Raw genomic sequence first — 16,261 nt, 5'->3', positions numbered from 1 at the left:
GAAACGGATACTGAAAAATGGCCGAAAGATGCAATGAGGCATTTTCTTTTCTTTTTGTCATCCAAGCACACTAGAATTTTAATAGAGAACACCTTTGATTTTATCTTCTGCAAAGACCTTCTAGCAAGCTAGTGACAGCAGTACCCAAGCAAGAGTGTATAGTTGAAGAGATTCACTCAGCGCTCTTTTACATATGCACGCTCAAAACACTTTTTGTGATCCCTACGTATGGACATCTGTCACACAATTAACTCCCAATTAAATCAAAAGCATGTACTCAATGGGTAATAGACTCAGTGCAATGGCTTCAGACCAAAGCCGCTGCAGGTGGATGGCTATGGAAAGTAACAGATACACATTAGCAGAAAACAGAAAGAGTGGTTGGGGGTTAATGTGAGAACACTGCCAGGGCCAAAACATTACCACAGACTCACAGGGAAAAGGCACTACCTGCTAAAGTTATGAGACAACAATGCCCCCAAATAATAGTAAAAACCACAGAGTTACAGTTAGAAAATAGTCTTTTTCCTAATACTCAGTCATTCACCTCTACCTTCAAAGAGTTCATCTTTTTCCTTCCCCAAAGCACAATTGAAAAACTAACATGTGTCCTCATAAAAATGAAGCCCACAAGAAGCGAAGTCTGAAACAACGGCTATTAAGGAAAAATGAAATTGCAGCAGAGGTACTTCAGAAAATAATAGCTGCTTGGAGATTTAGATATTTTTATTTCAAAATGTTTACTTATGTCATGCCTGACCAGAAAATAAAAAAAAATCCGTTTCCTTTTCAGGTCTTAACTCTTGTATCTTTGTGCTCTGCTAAACCAGAGTGTAAGAAAAGAAGCTGAAATGCCACACAGACATAATTGCTTTTAAGTACACAGTACTATGCCTTCAAAATAAACCTGGCCAAGCAATGTTTTCTCAGCACCGCTTTGCATTTACCAGTATCACAACATGCTAAAGGTTTAAGTCATCTTTCCAAGACAGCTTTACAAATATGCTGACATCTTGTCTTTGTGATTGTGAACAAATATAATGTATTAATAGATCACATCACAGTTATAGGCAACATACTGTGAAACGTAACAGCTATTACAAATTGTAAGACATTGAGCATGTATGCAAAGACAGAAGAGGAGTATTGTTGTACACAATCTGTGCAAGCAAAACAGATTACAAGGGAAGAGGCCTGCAGGTTAGAACACTCAAGACTTTCAGAACAGGTATAAAGTAAAATGCATTTTTCCTTATTAGCTTAAGTTGTATTTAATAAATTAAGGCAAACAATCAGTAGCCAACCTCTAGGAAGCCCACTGTGGTTAATAATCCTAAAATGAAGTATATGATGCTTTTAATTAAGGACACAAGATACTGATTTACAATACAGTAGTATTATATCAAGCAAGGGATCCTTCTCATAAAAGGTCATTGTTTCCTTTCACTAACTGTATTTTCTTACCACTTCTCCCTTCCAACTAACACCTGTTAAATTAAGGTAGCAACAGCCTGAATTTTCAGAATGTCCCATTATTACTAGCAGAATGTGCACCAGATAAGATTTGCCTAGCTGAATTCTCAGAATTACATACAATTTAAAAATGGAAAGTTTTTATAATTAAAAAAAATCTGCAGAAAAATACCTTTAGCTTACCTTAAGCTCTCATTAATGCTAGTGAAGATGTCTCCATGTATAGAATTACTTCAGAGGGAATGATATATTAATATATGTGTTTACGCATACATATTTCCATATATATATGTGTGTGTGTGTATTTACATTCTTTTTTCCTCTATAAAGGTCTCATTAAAAGACACCAATAAAGGTGAGGCAAAACTGCATGCAATTACCATTTAATACTAAAAAAAAGAAACATTTGACAACTGATGCCTGTTTGAGACTGAGATAAATACTTCATAGGGAAGTAGCTGTGACTTGTCTGATTGAACACAGGACCAACAGAATGTTTTATCAGCAAGGTGTTCTTCAAACTCCCATCACTAGACACGTTTTCAGCACTGCCACCTCAAGCTACAGCACAACAACAATGACACCTGCCTGTTTTCTAAAATCAAAGCAAAGCCTATTCCTGGAACCAGGATTTGCTTGGGGGAGTGGGGTTGGTGGCTGGAAGCTGGGAGGAGAGAAGAGTAAAGAAACATGAAAAATTAGACTGTTGGTTAACCCAGTATTATTTCCTTGAATTTTCTAATCAGAGTCCCTAGACAGTCCTCACAAAAAGCCTATAGAATGAAACCTACAAGCCACTACTTGGTTTCTCTGCTGATATCGAAAACATGAGTTCCAATAGAATTGCCAAGAAATAGGCCTGGAAGAGAACAGCACTAGAGATACTTTATGAGACAAGATTACCTCAGAAGAACAGAGGAGAGGAATAAAAATTGACCAACATCAGAAAACACACTTGAGAGCTGGTGACTGTGACCAGTGTGCATGATACATGCTGTATGATCAGATACACGGATTTGTAACTTATTTCTAAAGCAAATCTTGCTATTTTGTGTCCCATATCTCAAAACTTCTAACAAAAACTTAACCTTCTCTGTCAAAGTTGCCCTAGATGAGAAAAAGCTTCTAATATGCATGCCCATTTCTAAAGAGTTTCCTTTCATTTTCTTTAATCAATTTAATAACTGAAAATGCCTCCCCACACTTATATCTATATATATACAGAGAGAGAGACACTTGTGGCTGTTTTTAGGAAAGGAGGACTTTTTTTTTTTTCCTGACTGTATCCTTTTATCAGTTTGTGCCTGTACCCATTTCAAAGAAGAGAGCACAGATGACCACCCGATCAACAGGATCACAGAATCATTCATGTTGGAAAGCAGCTCGGAAGGTCTCTAGCCCCACCTCCTGCTGAAAGGAGGGTCAGCAATAGGATCAGACCAGGCTACTGACATCTTTGTCCAGTCAGGTCTTGAAAACCAGCATGGTGACTGGACCACCTCTCTGGGAACCATGCTCAATTGCTTGGCTGTCCTTGTGGGGAAAAAGCTTTTCCTTAAAGGCAGTCTGAAAACCTCTCTTCCTTCACTTTACATCTGCCGTCTCTTGTTCTGGCTGCTATTAGGTTCCCTCAATGTTGTTCTTTCTCCAGGCTGAACCAGCCCAGTTCCCTCAGCCTTTTCTCACAGGGCAAGTGCTTCAGCCCCCAACCACCTTGGTGGTTTCTACTGAGCTTGCTTCAGGTTATCCATGTCTTTCCTGTATGGTGGGTGGGCGCAAGACTGAAGGCAGTACTCCAGATGCAGTCTAACAAGCACTGAGTAGAGGGGGATAATCACTCCCCTCAATCTGCTGGCTGAGCAACTCAGGATACATCTCAAGATGCTCTTGGCCTTCCTTGCTCCCAGGGCACACAGCTGGCTGGCTGCTGGGATCCCTAGCCCCTTTTCAGCAGATCTGCTCCCTGGCCAGTCAGTCCCCAGCCTGTTCTGTGGCTGGGGCATCTCCTTCCCAGATGTAGGACATTGTACTTGTCCTTACTGAATTCCATAAGGTTGCTGTTTGCCTTTTCCTACAAGCTTCTGAGGTCCCTCTGGATGGTAAGCCCTGCCCTCAAGCATGTTGGCTCCCCAATTTGGTGTCATGGGCAAACTTAATGTGCAAGCACTGTTACTTCCCCTGGGTCACTGATAAATATGTGAAACAGGATGAGTCCCAGGATCAACCTGTGAAGACCCATTAACTACCATCCTCTAAGTCCCAGCATCCAACCAGTCTTAAAGGAGCATGGTTGTCCACCAATCCAGACCATAACACCCTAACTTGGATACAAGAATATTGTGGGAGTCAGCGTTGAAAGCCTCCCCAAAGTAGAGGTAAATGACATCCACTGTTCTCCCCTCATTCACAAATCCAGACAACCATGCTGGTCAGGCATGATTTACCCTCAGTTCCTAAACACCCTCTTCTTCATGGTCCCAGAATACTACCAGTGCTATTCATAGTTAACTACGATTATTTTTGCAGTTCTTTGAAACATACATTTTTGTTGCTATACTTCTAAAAATAAAAAGTTATTGGCTTAATTCTAAGCATAAAGAATCTCTGCAGAAGGGATTGCTTTTCAGAAGGTCAGGGTTAAAAGAAAAAAGGAAAGATGTCCAAATGAAAGCGTTCTTTTAATCTTAATTGGAGTTGCAACTACAATGTTATATTGTAGAAGAGGTTAAGAAGGAGGGTTACCAGTGAAGGACCCAATCGAACAAGCTGTTCAGTTAACAAGGCATCAGGCAAGGATGTGCTGCAGGAACTAGAAACAGAATTTCCAACAGATGAAAAGTGTTCTGATGGCCTGAAATGACTAATAGCTCTCTGCTAAGCTTTCACTGCCAAGACCCTTCCAACTGCTCACCAGGACACTTGGGTAGCTCAGCAGTCCAATTACCAGGTGGGGAATGCCTTGAAACCACAAGTTCAAATCCTGACAAGGCTGATTTCTCTCTTCTTCCTTTTGAGGCAGATACATACCATTCCATTTGCTGTGCTGCTATTTCTGAATAGTTCTTAAAAAAAGGCCTGGCCTGCTCTGAATTGCCTTTACAAATTCCATTATACTTTTGTGGAAAGATTAGAGTTTTAGTCCAATGCTGTGGCCAAAATTTCTCTCTTCAGCATGGCTAGGAGTTACCTTCCATTCTCAAAAGAGATGTAGTTTGGCTTGTGACTTGGGTACCCTGAAAAGGGCTAACTGTATTGCACCTCTTGGTGACTGTAACTGTTCTTTTAGAAGCCCACTGCGTGCTAAGCAGCCTTGCTGGATGCAAGTATTTCCCACTTGTCAGTGGAAAATGATATAGTCTTTGATGAAGCAATAGTGCTTAGGTTTTTTTAGTTAAACAACAAGGCATACAGCCTTGATATATTCTAACTTCTTGGACTGCAGTGTGGTTGGTCTGGACAATGATGAGATTTTGATAGGACATTTCTGAAGCACAGCATTATTTCTGAAACTAAAGACTTAGATTTAGTAAATATCTAGTTACAGTTCCGATATTATTCTTTCAATATGGAAGTGATAAAAATGCCAATTCCTTAGGAGAGAAAGGGGATTGAGTATCAGAAGTATGTTGACAGCATACAGTTTTAAAATAATAACTGAGATATTCTGACTTACAAAAGACTTTAAGAAACAGTTCTCTGAAGGTTATCTGAGGTGAAGCTTTGTTGGTCATTTTGACAGACTAGTAATTTTGAGCATACAGAACAGACTCTTAATAAAGTTTTACTTTGCAAAAGCGATCCTTGGATTCTAGTAATAAAGACAATTAACTTTGCCTCTTGATTTTTGCTTGAGTAAACCTATGCGTTTTGAGAAAGAAGAATTTAAGCCTCATAGATCCAAAATGAATCTAGAAAATAAATTACATTGAAATTAGATAGGATCCAGTCATCTCATGACAAAGACAACAATAAACCATAAACATAATTTATTAAACAATCCAAATGAAGTAACACACCACCTGTTCTGTCTTCTTATAAACACACTAGAAGTTACAGGATTTGTCCCAACTTTATCCTCTCATCTATTTCTATCAGCTTTACAGCTTATCCAAAAATCTTTGTTTCTTATAACTCAGTCAGTAGTGACAAACATCCCCCATCATACCTCCAATCACCATATGGCTCAATGACCTTCCCTCATTTATAGCAAAGCACTGCATGTTTAGTTTAGCAAATTCGCAACATCAATTTTGACAATAATGATGGATATTTGTAATTACAATGTAATACTTAGCAGCATAGAAAATTCTAATATATGCAAAGCTTATTAGTCAAATCTAGAGCCTTAAAAAGTCAATTTGGAATGCATAACACAAAATCACCATCCCACTTTGTACGCACAACAGAGTACTGAATATTATTTTTAGACATTTGGGACCATAAATATAGTGCCTTTGGACATTACATGAAATGTTTCAGGAAGCTCAGATACAGACTACTGTGATTCTGTTACCAGAGGCTCAAAAAAAAAAAAAAAAAAAAAAAGCACATTGTTTTGTACACTATGAATTTACCTAAGGCACAGAAAGTCAAGTGAACTAGATCTTTCCTTCTGTACTTTTTCTATTTAATTAGTTACAGAATATGGAAGTCTTCACAAGCTTTACAGATGATAACACCAGCACAAAAGAAATGGGGGCTGAAAACCCCAGCTTCAGCCAAGAGTGGAACAGTAACCCAGAAACGCAATGGGTACAAACTCTGTGTGTCACTTCATCTCCACAGGAAATCAGATGCAGCTTCTTACACAATAAGAGAGCAGAATGAATCATGAGTGAACAGAGGCAAGGTTTGAAGGGAAAAGAATATTCTGCTCAGCAAACCTGAGTCGTTCACTCACAGACCATGTCACAGAGGCCAGATCTGAGGTCGAGGCAGGTGCAGCTGGTCTTCATCCACATAAATTACATAGCACCTCTATGCACCGAGCATAATGTGCTAGAATATCCACCACAGCTTTCCACACTGTATGGCTCTCCACTCCTTGTACCTCCGAGGTGCTATCAGCACAAATGAGCATTGAAAAAAGCCAGACCCTTAGCGGGCTAGTTATGGAACAATATGCCCACAGCTCTTACCTTTAGAGCATAATGATGATCAGCTAGGACATACCTAAGACCTCTGCTAGCTCCAGTAAAATAAATGCAGCTTCTCAGGATCTATATATCCTACATATCTTTCTGGAGTCCAGAAGTAACATATGAATCAAAGTAATACTAAATCCTAAGCAAAGCAATACAACATTTGTGAAAGCTACTTCATATAAAAGAAAAAAAAAAAGGGTTACACCCATTTTCCTATTATTTTTCCTAGAGTTACTTCAAAAAACAACATAGGATGGATGATCTAACTGCCCATTATGAAGCTAAGAGCACCTACCAGCCAAAATGTTTCTTTTGGGCTATGTATGGCCTCCATCTCTAAAATTTTGCTGCATACACTCATACTCTCCAAACTGTAGATCCCAGCATACAATCTAATACTTTGATCTGACAGAAGACTAAATTTAAAACTTAAGCTATGCTAGTCCAGTGAACAGAAGTCATTCAATAAACCTGCCGACAGATCTGTGTGCTGAAGCAGTTTAATCTAACCACTGTAACAGAGAGATCAGAAATATTCAGGAAGACAGAGACAACAATTTTATTTCTCCAAGAAGAGAAACATTGACAAAATATTGTCTTTTAATCTAGTCAAGCCTAAGTATGTTAAGTTCAGATGTTAAAATTCAAAGGTGAAGATAAAGCTAAGGGAAAGGTCAGTAATTTTTGAAGAGTTTTCCAGTCAACCTCTTAACACTCTCTCTTAGAGGCTTACACTATGAAGGAAAAAAAAAAATCACCTTATTCAATTTCTATAATATCTATATAGAGAGAGACAGAACAAGAGTAAGTTCAGACTGCTACATTTATATATCACAAAAGGTTCTGCATTTCAAGCCAGAAATGTGTTGCAAAAAAACCCAGATAGTACTTAATAGCTAATTAAAAGTCATGAGAAAAAATTCACTCACATGAGTGATGATAGCACTTTTTGTCCTTTATCTGCAAGTACAAAAAAACCATAGAGCAAACACCAACTCCTTTCCCTCCCATAAGCACATGGCTGTAAGGAGAAGTTCTTCTAAGATAACAATTACTGTTAACGTGGAATTAACATCTGGTTTAAAACTCAATAGCTCAGATGAGTACTGGCTAAGGTTACTGCATGAGGTATTAGGAGAGGAAAAGAGGTATGAGGAGTGGTCTATTTATCATAAAAATGTTTTCAGTATAACATTTTATGACCAGGGCAGATTACCTTCCCTTTGACATGCAACATGACCTTCCATTCCCCAGGGTAGCAGAAAAGGTTTCCAATCTCGGAACAAATTACCAACAGAAGTTGCAGAAGCACCAGGTCCCTTGCTAATGATAGCAATAACTTGCACTGATATAGAATTTCTCCTTCAAGGATTCCAACAAATTGTTGGGAAATAAAACCCCACAATCAAGCCTCAAAATCCATATAGGTTAGTAAGTACTGCCACTAGTTCACAGAATGAGGAGTTCTGTGTAAGTATGTAAGTATAGTATACTTATTTGCCCAACACTGCATTGCTGTAGCTGGCAGGACTAGGTTCACCCTGTGTTCCCATTGCTTTTAGAGGTGATTGTGAAGGTACCACCGCCAGTTTAATAAATATTCATCTTCACATTCAAAATTTGCAAATAATAGGCAGAAATTTTTGGTATAAATTACAAACTGAAAATAATAAATTAACAAATTTAGTAAAAAATGTGCTCAATAGCTCTGGAAATCCAGAAACCTATTTACAGGTCTACACGAAATAATTTTTTCATTATTGTTTTGTAAACAAAACACTCAAACATTTATTTTCATATTGTAAATTAGGTCAGGAAAAAAGCATTACGAGCGAGTCATCTAATTTACTTTGGACAGTGATAAAACTACTTCAATCAATCAACAAGTGTTCCTCCCTTCAAAACTAGTTTACATATGAAGACCATTAATTTGAAAACGTATTTGCTAATTTATTGGACTAGAAAAATGCTGTTATAGTTTAGATGAGTCAAAGATGTTTTCTGGAGCTTAGTAGCAGGTTAGTTTCAAGGCAACACAACACACTTCTATTTGACATCCAGAACATAATTCAAACTATAAACTTCTAGGACGTACTGTGGCTTGCACTATGTCTTAAGCACTTCATTTGAGCTGTATTGACTTTAAAACATTTTCCTGAGAAGGAAGGACTCTGATGTTATTTAAATAAATAAAAACATTGATTATGAGGGGAGGCACATTTTGATGAATGAATGAATTATTGTTTCACAAAGAATTCCATTAGTAATTCAATCCAAAACTTGATGAGATGTGATGGCTTGTACCTAGCCCCTTCTACTCTCAGTTCCCCTGTTCTTAACTGTGATTAACAACACAAATAAATGATGGCTTCTGGCCCCCATTTAACTCTTCCACTGCTATTCTAACATAGTCTGCAGAAAACTGTTTAACATTCACTGAACGTGTAACTGTCAACAGTGGCTATCCACAAGATAAACTGATTTTCTCCAACACCAAGGCTCTGAGGAAACCTGTGTCCACATTTCTCCTGCTTATGCAAACAATGAACAGATGCTTACATCTGCCTGTGACTGCAATTGAGCATTGTGATAATCTCTGTTTGTTGGAAAAACAAATAATGCCAGTAAATAAATACTATCAAGCAAAAATGCCATGTATCCTGCAAGCAAATACTAGTTAGCAGAAATCACATGCTGTGCAAGACAAAGACAACTCTGTAAAGACTGACCTCACAGGACACAATAAATTATTCTCATAGGCACTTAAAGTCACAGAACTAACTTTAATTATATAAGCTTGAATACCATAATAGATTAGTGATTATTGCCAATGTATTAGAACTGATTAGAGTTTCAGGGAAAGATTTTCATCTCTGACAGCTAAAATAAGACAATCTTACTTTTATACAAGCTAATGATTTAGAAACAGGTCTTTAATGGTTGCAGACCAGGATACGCCAGACAAGCAGACTCAGAAGGACTGTCAAGATCTGGCAATGAAGTTTGTGGAGAATCTGACTGCTGTCATATTCAGAATCCCACAAGACATTTTGAATCCCATGCTGATTTGGTGTAAAATGTTCACGCAGCTGTATTTATTTAAATACTAGTTTCTTGCAAAGTATATAAAAAGCCACAGTTAATTATGTCAACTTATAAATCAGCATTTTCTAAATTTAAGTTAAGCATCTTTTGATCTAAATGCTATCAAGTTCAAGGAAAAAAAAAGCACTGCAATTCAATGGAGATTCATTTGTAATAAGACTAACACACTTATCATACTTCCTTTAGCTTCCACAATGGCTCCACAGCTTCCTTTAAACAGGGATTTTTTGAAAAGGATTACAGGGATGGAGCAGAAGTGAATTCCTGACCTCTTAATACCAATACATTCATACATGCATACACACACACATAGTATTTACTTTGTGCATAGGCTTCTTTTCTTCCCAAGACTTAAATGTGATTTAACAAATGGCTATTTATTTGAAAAGTTAGAAAAACACACCTAAGCAGCAGCTCTTCCCAAAACTTTGTAACAAATGTGATGCTGAAGAAAAGTCTAGTCCTAAGTATTATGACTCTCTAAATGCCAAGCCTGGCATTTAGCCATTCACAGCACAGGACCTTCAAATTTACCTGAAGAATAATTTAAAGATTTTATTTCATACACATTCTGTTAAGGAAGACAGCATCTGAACACAACTGAATTCTTTCACTATTACCATATCAAATGTTCAGTTGTGCTTTGCGTCCTGAGAAAAATGTTAGAATTTTATACAGAGATCAGGTGAAAAGGAATAGAATAAAAAGTAGAAAAAACGTAAGGGAAGAAGGCCATTTTCCATAATGCCTTCCTAGCCAGAATATTGTCTGAATGATTTGTGGCATCTTCATTCTTGAGAAAGAACTATAATATTAAGAAGAATCCGAAAAATATTCCTTACTGAGGACATCCTCTGTACCGAGTTCAGTGTGAAAGTCACGGAACAGCTGGCCCAAGTATGCACACACACAAGAAAACAATCAAGAAAGTTTTCTTTTCATGCTCATTTTTCTTAGAGAGGCAGACAACCATGTACAATCTAGGACTGTACCTTCTTGGTCAGCAAACCCAAAAAACCATGGGAAGAGCTTTATCAAAGAGGTCATTCAGACAGCATCCTTGCTATCCGTTGCTGCAGCAAGTGGTTCTAAACATTGCCTGATCAACTGCAAGGCTTTTTTTGCAAAATTACTTTGATTTTTTTAAATCCAGAATGTTGATCTTCTAAAGAATACTTGAAATAATAGCCTGTGTCTACTGTGTCTTGAGTAAGTCTTAAAGCTTCAAGGTCAGCACCTTTTCATCACGGGCAGCGTACAGATGGATACAGTGAGGAACTAAATGTTAAAGCCAAATCCAAGAGTAAGGAAAGGAGGAGGTGAGGTAGGACAGCATTTCAATACTCACAAACTATTACTACATTACAAAGTGTTTTTCATTTACCATAAGTCATACGCATATGTCTATTGGTATGAATCACTGCCAGAGGCAGTAATTTTTCTATTACCCTAATTAGTTCTCAAATTCTACTGGTAATTAAGTCTTATATAAAAAGAAAAATATCCCTGTTCTATTGTGCTATGCAAAGAACACAAATAATGTCTTGGATAATGACGACATCAGATTTACTCAATTTGGATGCCTTTGCTAAAATAACAAAGTCCATTAATCAGTCTTTTGAGAAAGTCCCCACTCCAGAAAAACAGCTTTCCTGCCAAAAGACTAAACACACCTTAAGAACATGCTCTGCCCTATATAGTGGAATCCCTGAATTTTTACTCCTAAACTTTCATTCAAAACAAACCCCCCACATTTATCATAAGCACCTTGAGATTCTCAAAATAAAGATTTTCTACATGTTGATATAATCTTTCAGAGAAAGATGAAATCACAGTCTGTATGAAGTTTAACAAAGACAAGTGCAAGGTCCTGTACCTGGGAGGACATAAACAAAGAGCCCAGCACAGGTAGGATCTGTGTGGCTGGGGAGCAGCCTTGCCAAAAGAGACCTGGGGGTCCTGGTGGACAACAAGCTGAACACAAGTCAGCAGTGTGCCACTGCAGCAATGAAGGCAAATCAGATCCTGGGCTGCATCCGCAGGGGCATTACTAGCAGTGACAGACATGATCATCCCACTCTACTCAGTGCCTGTCAGGCTGCACCTGGAGTGACCAGTTCTGGTTCCCATGATTCAAGAAAGATGTGGACAGACTGAAGAAGTCCAAAGGAGGGCCACAAAGATGATGGAAAGGCTGGAGAACCTGCCCTATGAGGCAAGACTGAATGAGTTAGGTGTCTTCTGCCTGGAGAAGAGGAGGCTCAGGGGGGATCTCATCACAGCTTTCCAGTACTTAATGGAGGCTCTCTCTTCACAAGGAGCCACACAGAAAGGACAAGGTGCAATGGGTCCAAGTTGCACTGGGAGAGATTTCATCTGGACGTAAGAAAGAAATTTTTTACAGTGAGAACAATCAATCACTGGAACAACCTCCCCAAGGACGTGGCAGAGTCCCAGTCACTGGAGGTTTTCAAGATGCAACTGGACAAGGTGCTAGATAATCTCACCTAGGCTCCCTTTCCCATGAAAGGTTGCCTTTGATGATGATCTTTGGACATCCCTTCCAACCTGGGCTGTTCTATGGTTCTACATTCTATGTCTCCCTAAAATCAGATCAACAACTATGTTGTTCAAAGCAGGAAAAACAATTGGCACTGAAAAAAACAGTATAACTTATTTTGCTCGGTTTTGTTCTTAGGTTAGCAGAGATTTGAAAAAATCAGATTTACTAGTTTTAAAATCTTGAAGGACAAGTCTCAGATGAAACTGAATGCATTCACTTAACTTGTTTCCAATGCAAAACCTGTTTTGACAAATTTCCTTCCTTGATTCTTCTATAGTCTGGGTAGTTTTATTAATTAATCAAATAATATTGCACATTCTAATCAAATTCCATAAAAATGCGATTTACACAGACAAGAAAAAATATATCTATAAATAAAACTGCAACATTCACCAGTTAACAGAGAACATAACGTATAACTGAAATAAGTGTACAATAAATCAAGAAATACTTTAAAAAAACATAAAGAAATTATTTGCAGAAAAATTCCGACCGAGAGACTTAAAGCTTCTGACATTGCTCATAACTACAAGAAATTAAAGAATTGGAAAGGAGACCAGCCAGAAGCATGTCATATGATGTTTCCCAGAGCTTAGTAGCCAGTGTTAGTATCTTTATAGGCCAAGGAAGGCCTGGGACCTGAAAAATCATAGTAATGTTGGTTAGCTAGAATCTCTGGAACTTATCCAAGCCAACCTCCCACTTGAAGTAGGCCTACCCACAACAAGATCAGGTCAGCCATGGTGCTGTTCAGTTAAACCTGTCACAAAAACCTTCAAAAATGGAGATGTTAAAAATCTCTTGGGGAGACCTGCTCCAGCCCTGTGCTACCCTTCTAGAGAAAACCCTCTTCCACTAGATTCCTGTGCATTTTGACCACTGAGCTTCAGTTACGTTAAACAAACAAGAAACTTTGAAGTTCAGATTACCCTTCATTTGCAACAAGATGTGTTTCAACAGCTTTCACAAGTTTATAAATTCTTTTGCTTTCTGTACCAAAAAAGAAACACAACATAAAGCCATTATTTAAATCACAAATGAAATTCTATTTAGAAACTATCCCTTATATCAATTCAGTTGAGACTGTAATCCAACACGTTATAAACTGTCAGAGGATCTACTTTTTGTCAACCAAGCAGACAAAAAACAGTATGCACATTAAGAACCACCTTTTTGACTCAAAGCCTAACATCTTCCCTCTTTGCATATTTATCTCCCTCCAGTACAAATCGCTTGTCCTTCCTCAGACTGTCTGCATGGGTAATAGGGCAGAAGGGCAGACATGAAATTACTTACAGTCTACTAAACTCTCTCTCCCTGCTGTTAAAACCTGGCCTACACATCTGGGCCTCCAAACACTCCATAACATTTACTGCAGGACTCTGGAGATGCTCCTGTGTGTTGTTACTCTGAAGGCTATCAGCGGTGACCTCAGTTACTTTAAGACATGAACTTCACAGTTATGGCACTAACAGTTCTTTTGGGTGGTAGAAGAAAATTCAGTACTACCAGATAACATATAGAGTATATTTACTAGGAAATTCACAAAACAAAAATACTGAATTTTATATCACAATCTATATGTACACATTTAAGAGAAAAAGTACAGCAAGCAAATAAGGAGACAGTAACCAGCTGATCACACTCCAGACGTACACTTACAAATATGCACTGTTTGCAATAAAGAAATATTCTGAAATTCTCTAACTGAAATCATGAACCAGTAAGATTAATCCTTAATACTTTCTACTTCGCTATAAGTTGGTTCTTTACAAAGTCATTAGGTTTACCCCAGGGTATTACCATATCACATTACAGCAGCCCTGAGGACATGGCGGGACTGCTTATCTTGGCACAGAAGAAGCTAGCAGGGTATCCATTTTAGCTATGGGTGTGGCATAAACACCAAGGCAGAATTGTTGTTGTGGTCCCAGCAGATCTCTATATATAATAGCTGCTGATGGTTTCTTGCTAGAAACTGCTATTGCTTTTAGTGCTCACAAATGTGTGTATATGCTGCAAGATTTTATACAGTTGCTGATTTTATAGTATCTAAGGTCAAGCCCATCAAAAACTGAGATAATTTCTTTAAGGAAAGGGAAAACTTGCACCGTGATATAGTGTCAAAAAATCAGATATCCAAGGCAAACACATATCTTATGATTTCTATCCTTTAGAATTTGCTAGTATAAAAATGTTAAAAGAAACAGAATGAAAAGTTTTACATTGTGTTAAGCAGAAACTCATTGGTGCACCTATCGTTCTGTGATAGTTGGCCTTGCCTTTGAGCTGCACGCCAAAATTTCCACACAGCCAAGACCCCCCAGGTACATACCTAATTTTGCAGGTACCTGGGGAGGGGGGCTGGGCTCTGGGTATGGGTTATAGAGAAGAGATGACAACAATTTCTCAGGTTCCCTGTGCTCTACCAGCAAGGGGCCAGGCAGAGGGGGGTCCACATGTGGTCCAGGAGGCTGGTGACACCAATTATTGAAGCCACCACTGTGAGGTGGCACTGGCTTGCTTCCTCCCACTGCTGTGGACTCAGCTTCCTCACTGATCACCCCCCAGCACAAACCCATTGCTGAAAACATGCCATGGCCCAGATGGGAGTTACATTCAACTGTTCACCAGCTGCATATCTCACGAGCCTCAAGCCATCCCCATTACATACAATCTTCTCTTTGTTAGCCAGAATAACGGCAAGCTGGGATACTCAGGACAGTGAAGAGCAGGGGGAAGCCTTGATAGCAGGGGAACTAAAGAAAGAGGACGGGAACATGATGCACATACATGCTGCTGCGTGGAGTTAGCAATGAAGGTTTATTAGCTCCAACTCAGTTTCAGCCCCACAGCCTTTCTTCTCAAGGCACTCCCTCACACATGAGGTTTGGGGAATACTTATGCCTTGAAGAGTGCAAAGCTCACCATGCTTATACAAGTTCAAAGGCTTCTGTTCCCAATTCTTGCCAGGCTGGAGATGATTCACAGCACAGGTAGCTCACATGTCTCTGCCCATGGTCCAACTGAGTGGCAAAGTGAATAAACTACCAGTGAGTAATACAATTTTGCTAGTGTTGGTGGGGAGCACCCCCTGCGAACGCAGGGGATATCCGACGGAGACCTGGCCTATGCCTATAGCACGCAGGCAGACATACCATCTACCAAAAACCGGTGCATGTCTTTCACCAACAGCCAGAGAAGGCAGCCAGCCAGGCAGCAGGGCACCCTGTGCATCAGAACGAGTGAACCCTGCTCCCTCACCACACACAGCACCCTCAGCTTGGCCGCAGCACATGGTGTCAGGGTTTGGCAGGGAAGCCAACCTCCTCCGGCACAACCAGGGCACAACCTGTCCCCGGCTCTCCCCCGCCAGGAGAAGAAGGGCAGCCTCCAGAACAGACACGAGATTTTTCAGGCTGGGACAATCTCTCTCCTGTTCTTTCCTCCTACAAGAGGGAGGAGGGCCCATAACTTGCTGCTTTTGAGGCAGCCCGGCACAGGGACTGGGGGGCTGACCCTCCCCTGCGCCCCGAGTCGGGCCCCGGCCCCGGCCCAGGCCCAGGCCCGGGCAGGCCGCCGCGGCCGGGCCCGCTCTCGCTCCCGCCGCCAAGCCACAGCTCGGCCTGGGCGGCCGCTCCCTCCTCCGCGGGGTCCCCGGAGGTCACGGATCCCCTGCGCCCGCCAAAAAACGAGCCGCTCACGCAGCCCCTGCCCAGCCCCAAGCAACGCCGGCATTCCCTCCCCTTCCCCGTTACCCCCACGCCCCCGCGGGGAGAAGCGGCGCCGGGGCCGCTGCCCGCCCCGGAGCCCGTCCCCGCCCAGGCCGGGAGCGCACCTGTAGTTGTAGCCGCCGAAGCGCTGGCTCTCCCGCAGCAGGGCCCGGTACAGCCGCAGCACCTCGGCCCGGCTGGACGCTGCCATGTTGCCGACGCCAGGCGGGTCCTCCCGCGGCGAGGCCCCTTTCCCCGCCCGC

At 40.4% G+C, this 16,261-nt stretch overlaps 1 protein-coding gene across 9 annotated transcripts in view; it reads right to left on the bottom strand.

Annotated features, from left to right (window-relative positions):
• Positions 1-16,255, bottom strand: part of LYRM4 (LYR motif containing 4) — a 94,349-nt gene extending 78,094 nt beyond the window's left edge. For all 9 annotated transcript variants that reach the window (XR_774724.1, XM_010573264.1, XM_010573261.1 and 6 more), the window contains exon 1: positions 16,124-16,255. Coding sequence is in view for 8 of the 9 variants with exons in the window: in XM_010573264.1 (XP_010571566.1) it covers positions 16,124-16,209 (86 nt within the window). In the remaining variant the exon portion in view is untranslated. The remainder of the gene's footprint in view (positions 1-16,123) is intronic.
• Between the last annotated feature and the right edge of the window lie 6 nt (positions 16,256-16,261).

Source organism: Haliaeetus leucocephalus, unplaced genomic scaffold (assembly GCF_000737465.1).
Source record: "Haliaeetus leucocephalus isolate CR32 unplaced genomic scaffold, Haliaeetus_leucocephalus-4.0 Scaffold373, whole genome shotgun sequence".
Lineage (NCBI taxonomy): Eukaryota > Metazoa > Chordata > Aves > Accipitriformes > Accipitridae > Haliaeetus > Haliaeetus leucocephalus.
This window is presented reverse-complemented; position numbering and strand designations above follow the sequence as displayed.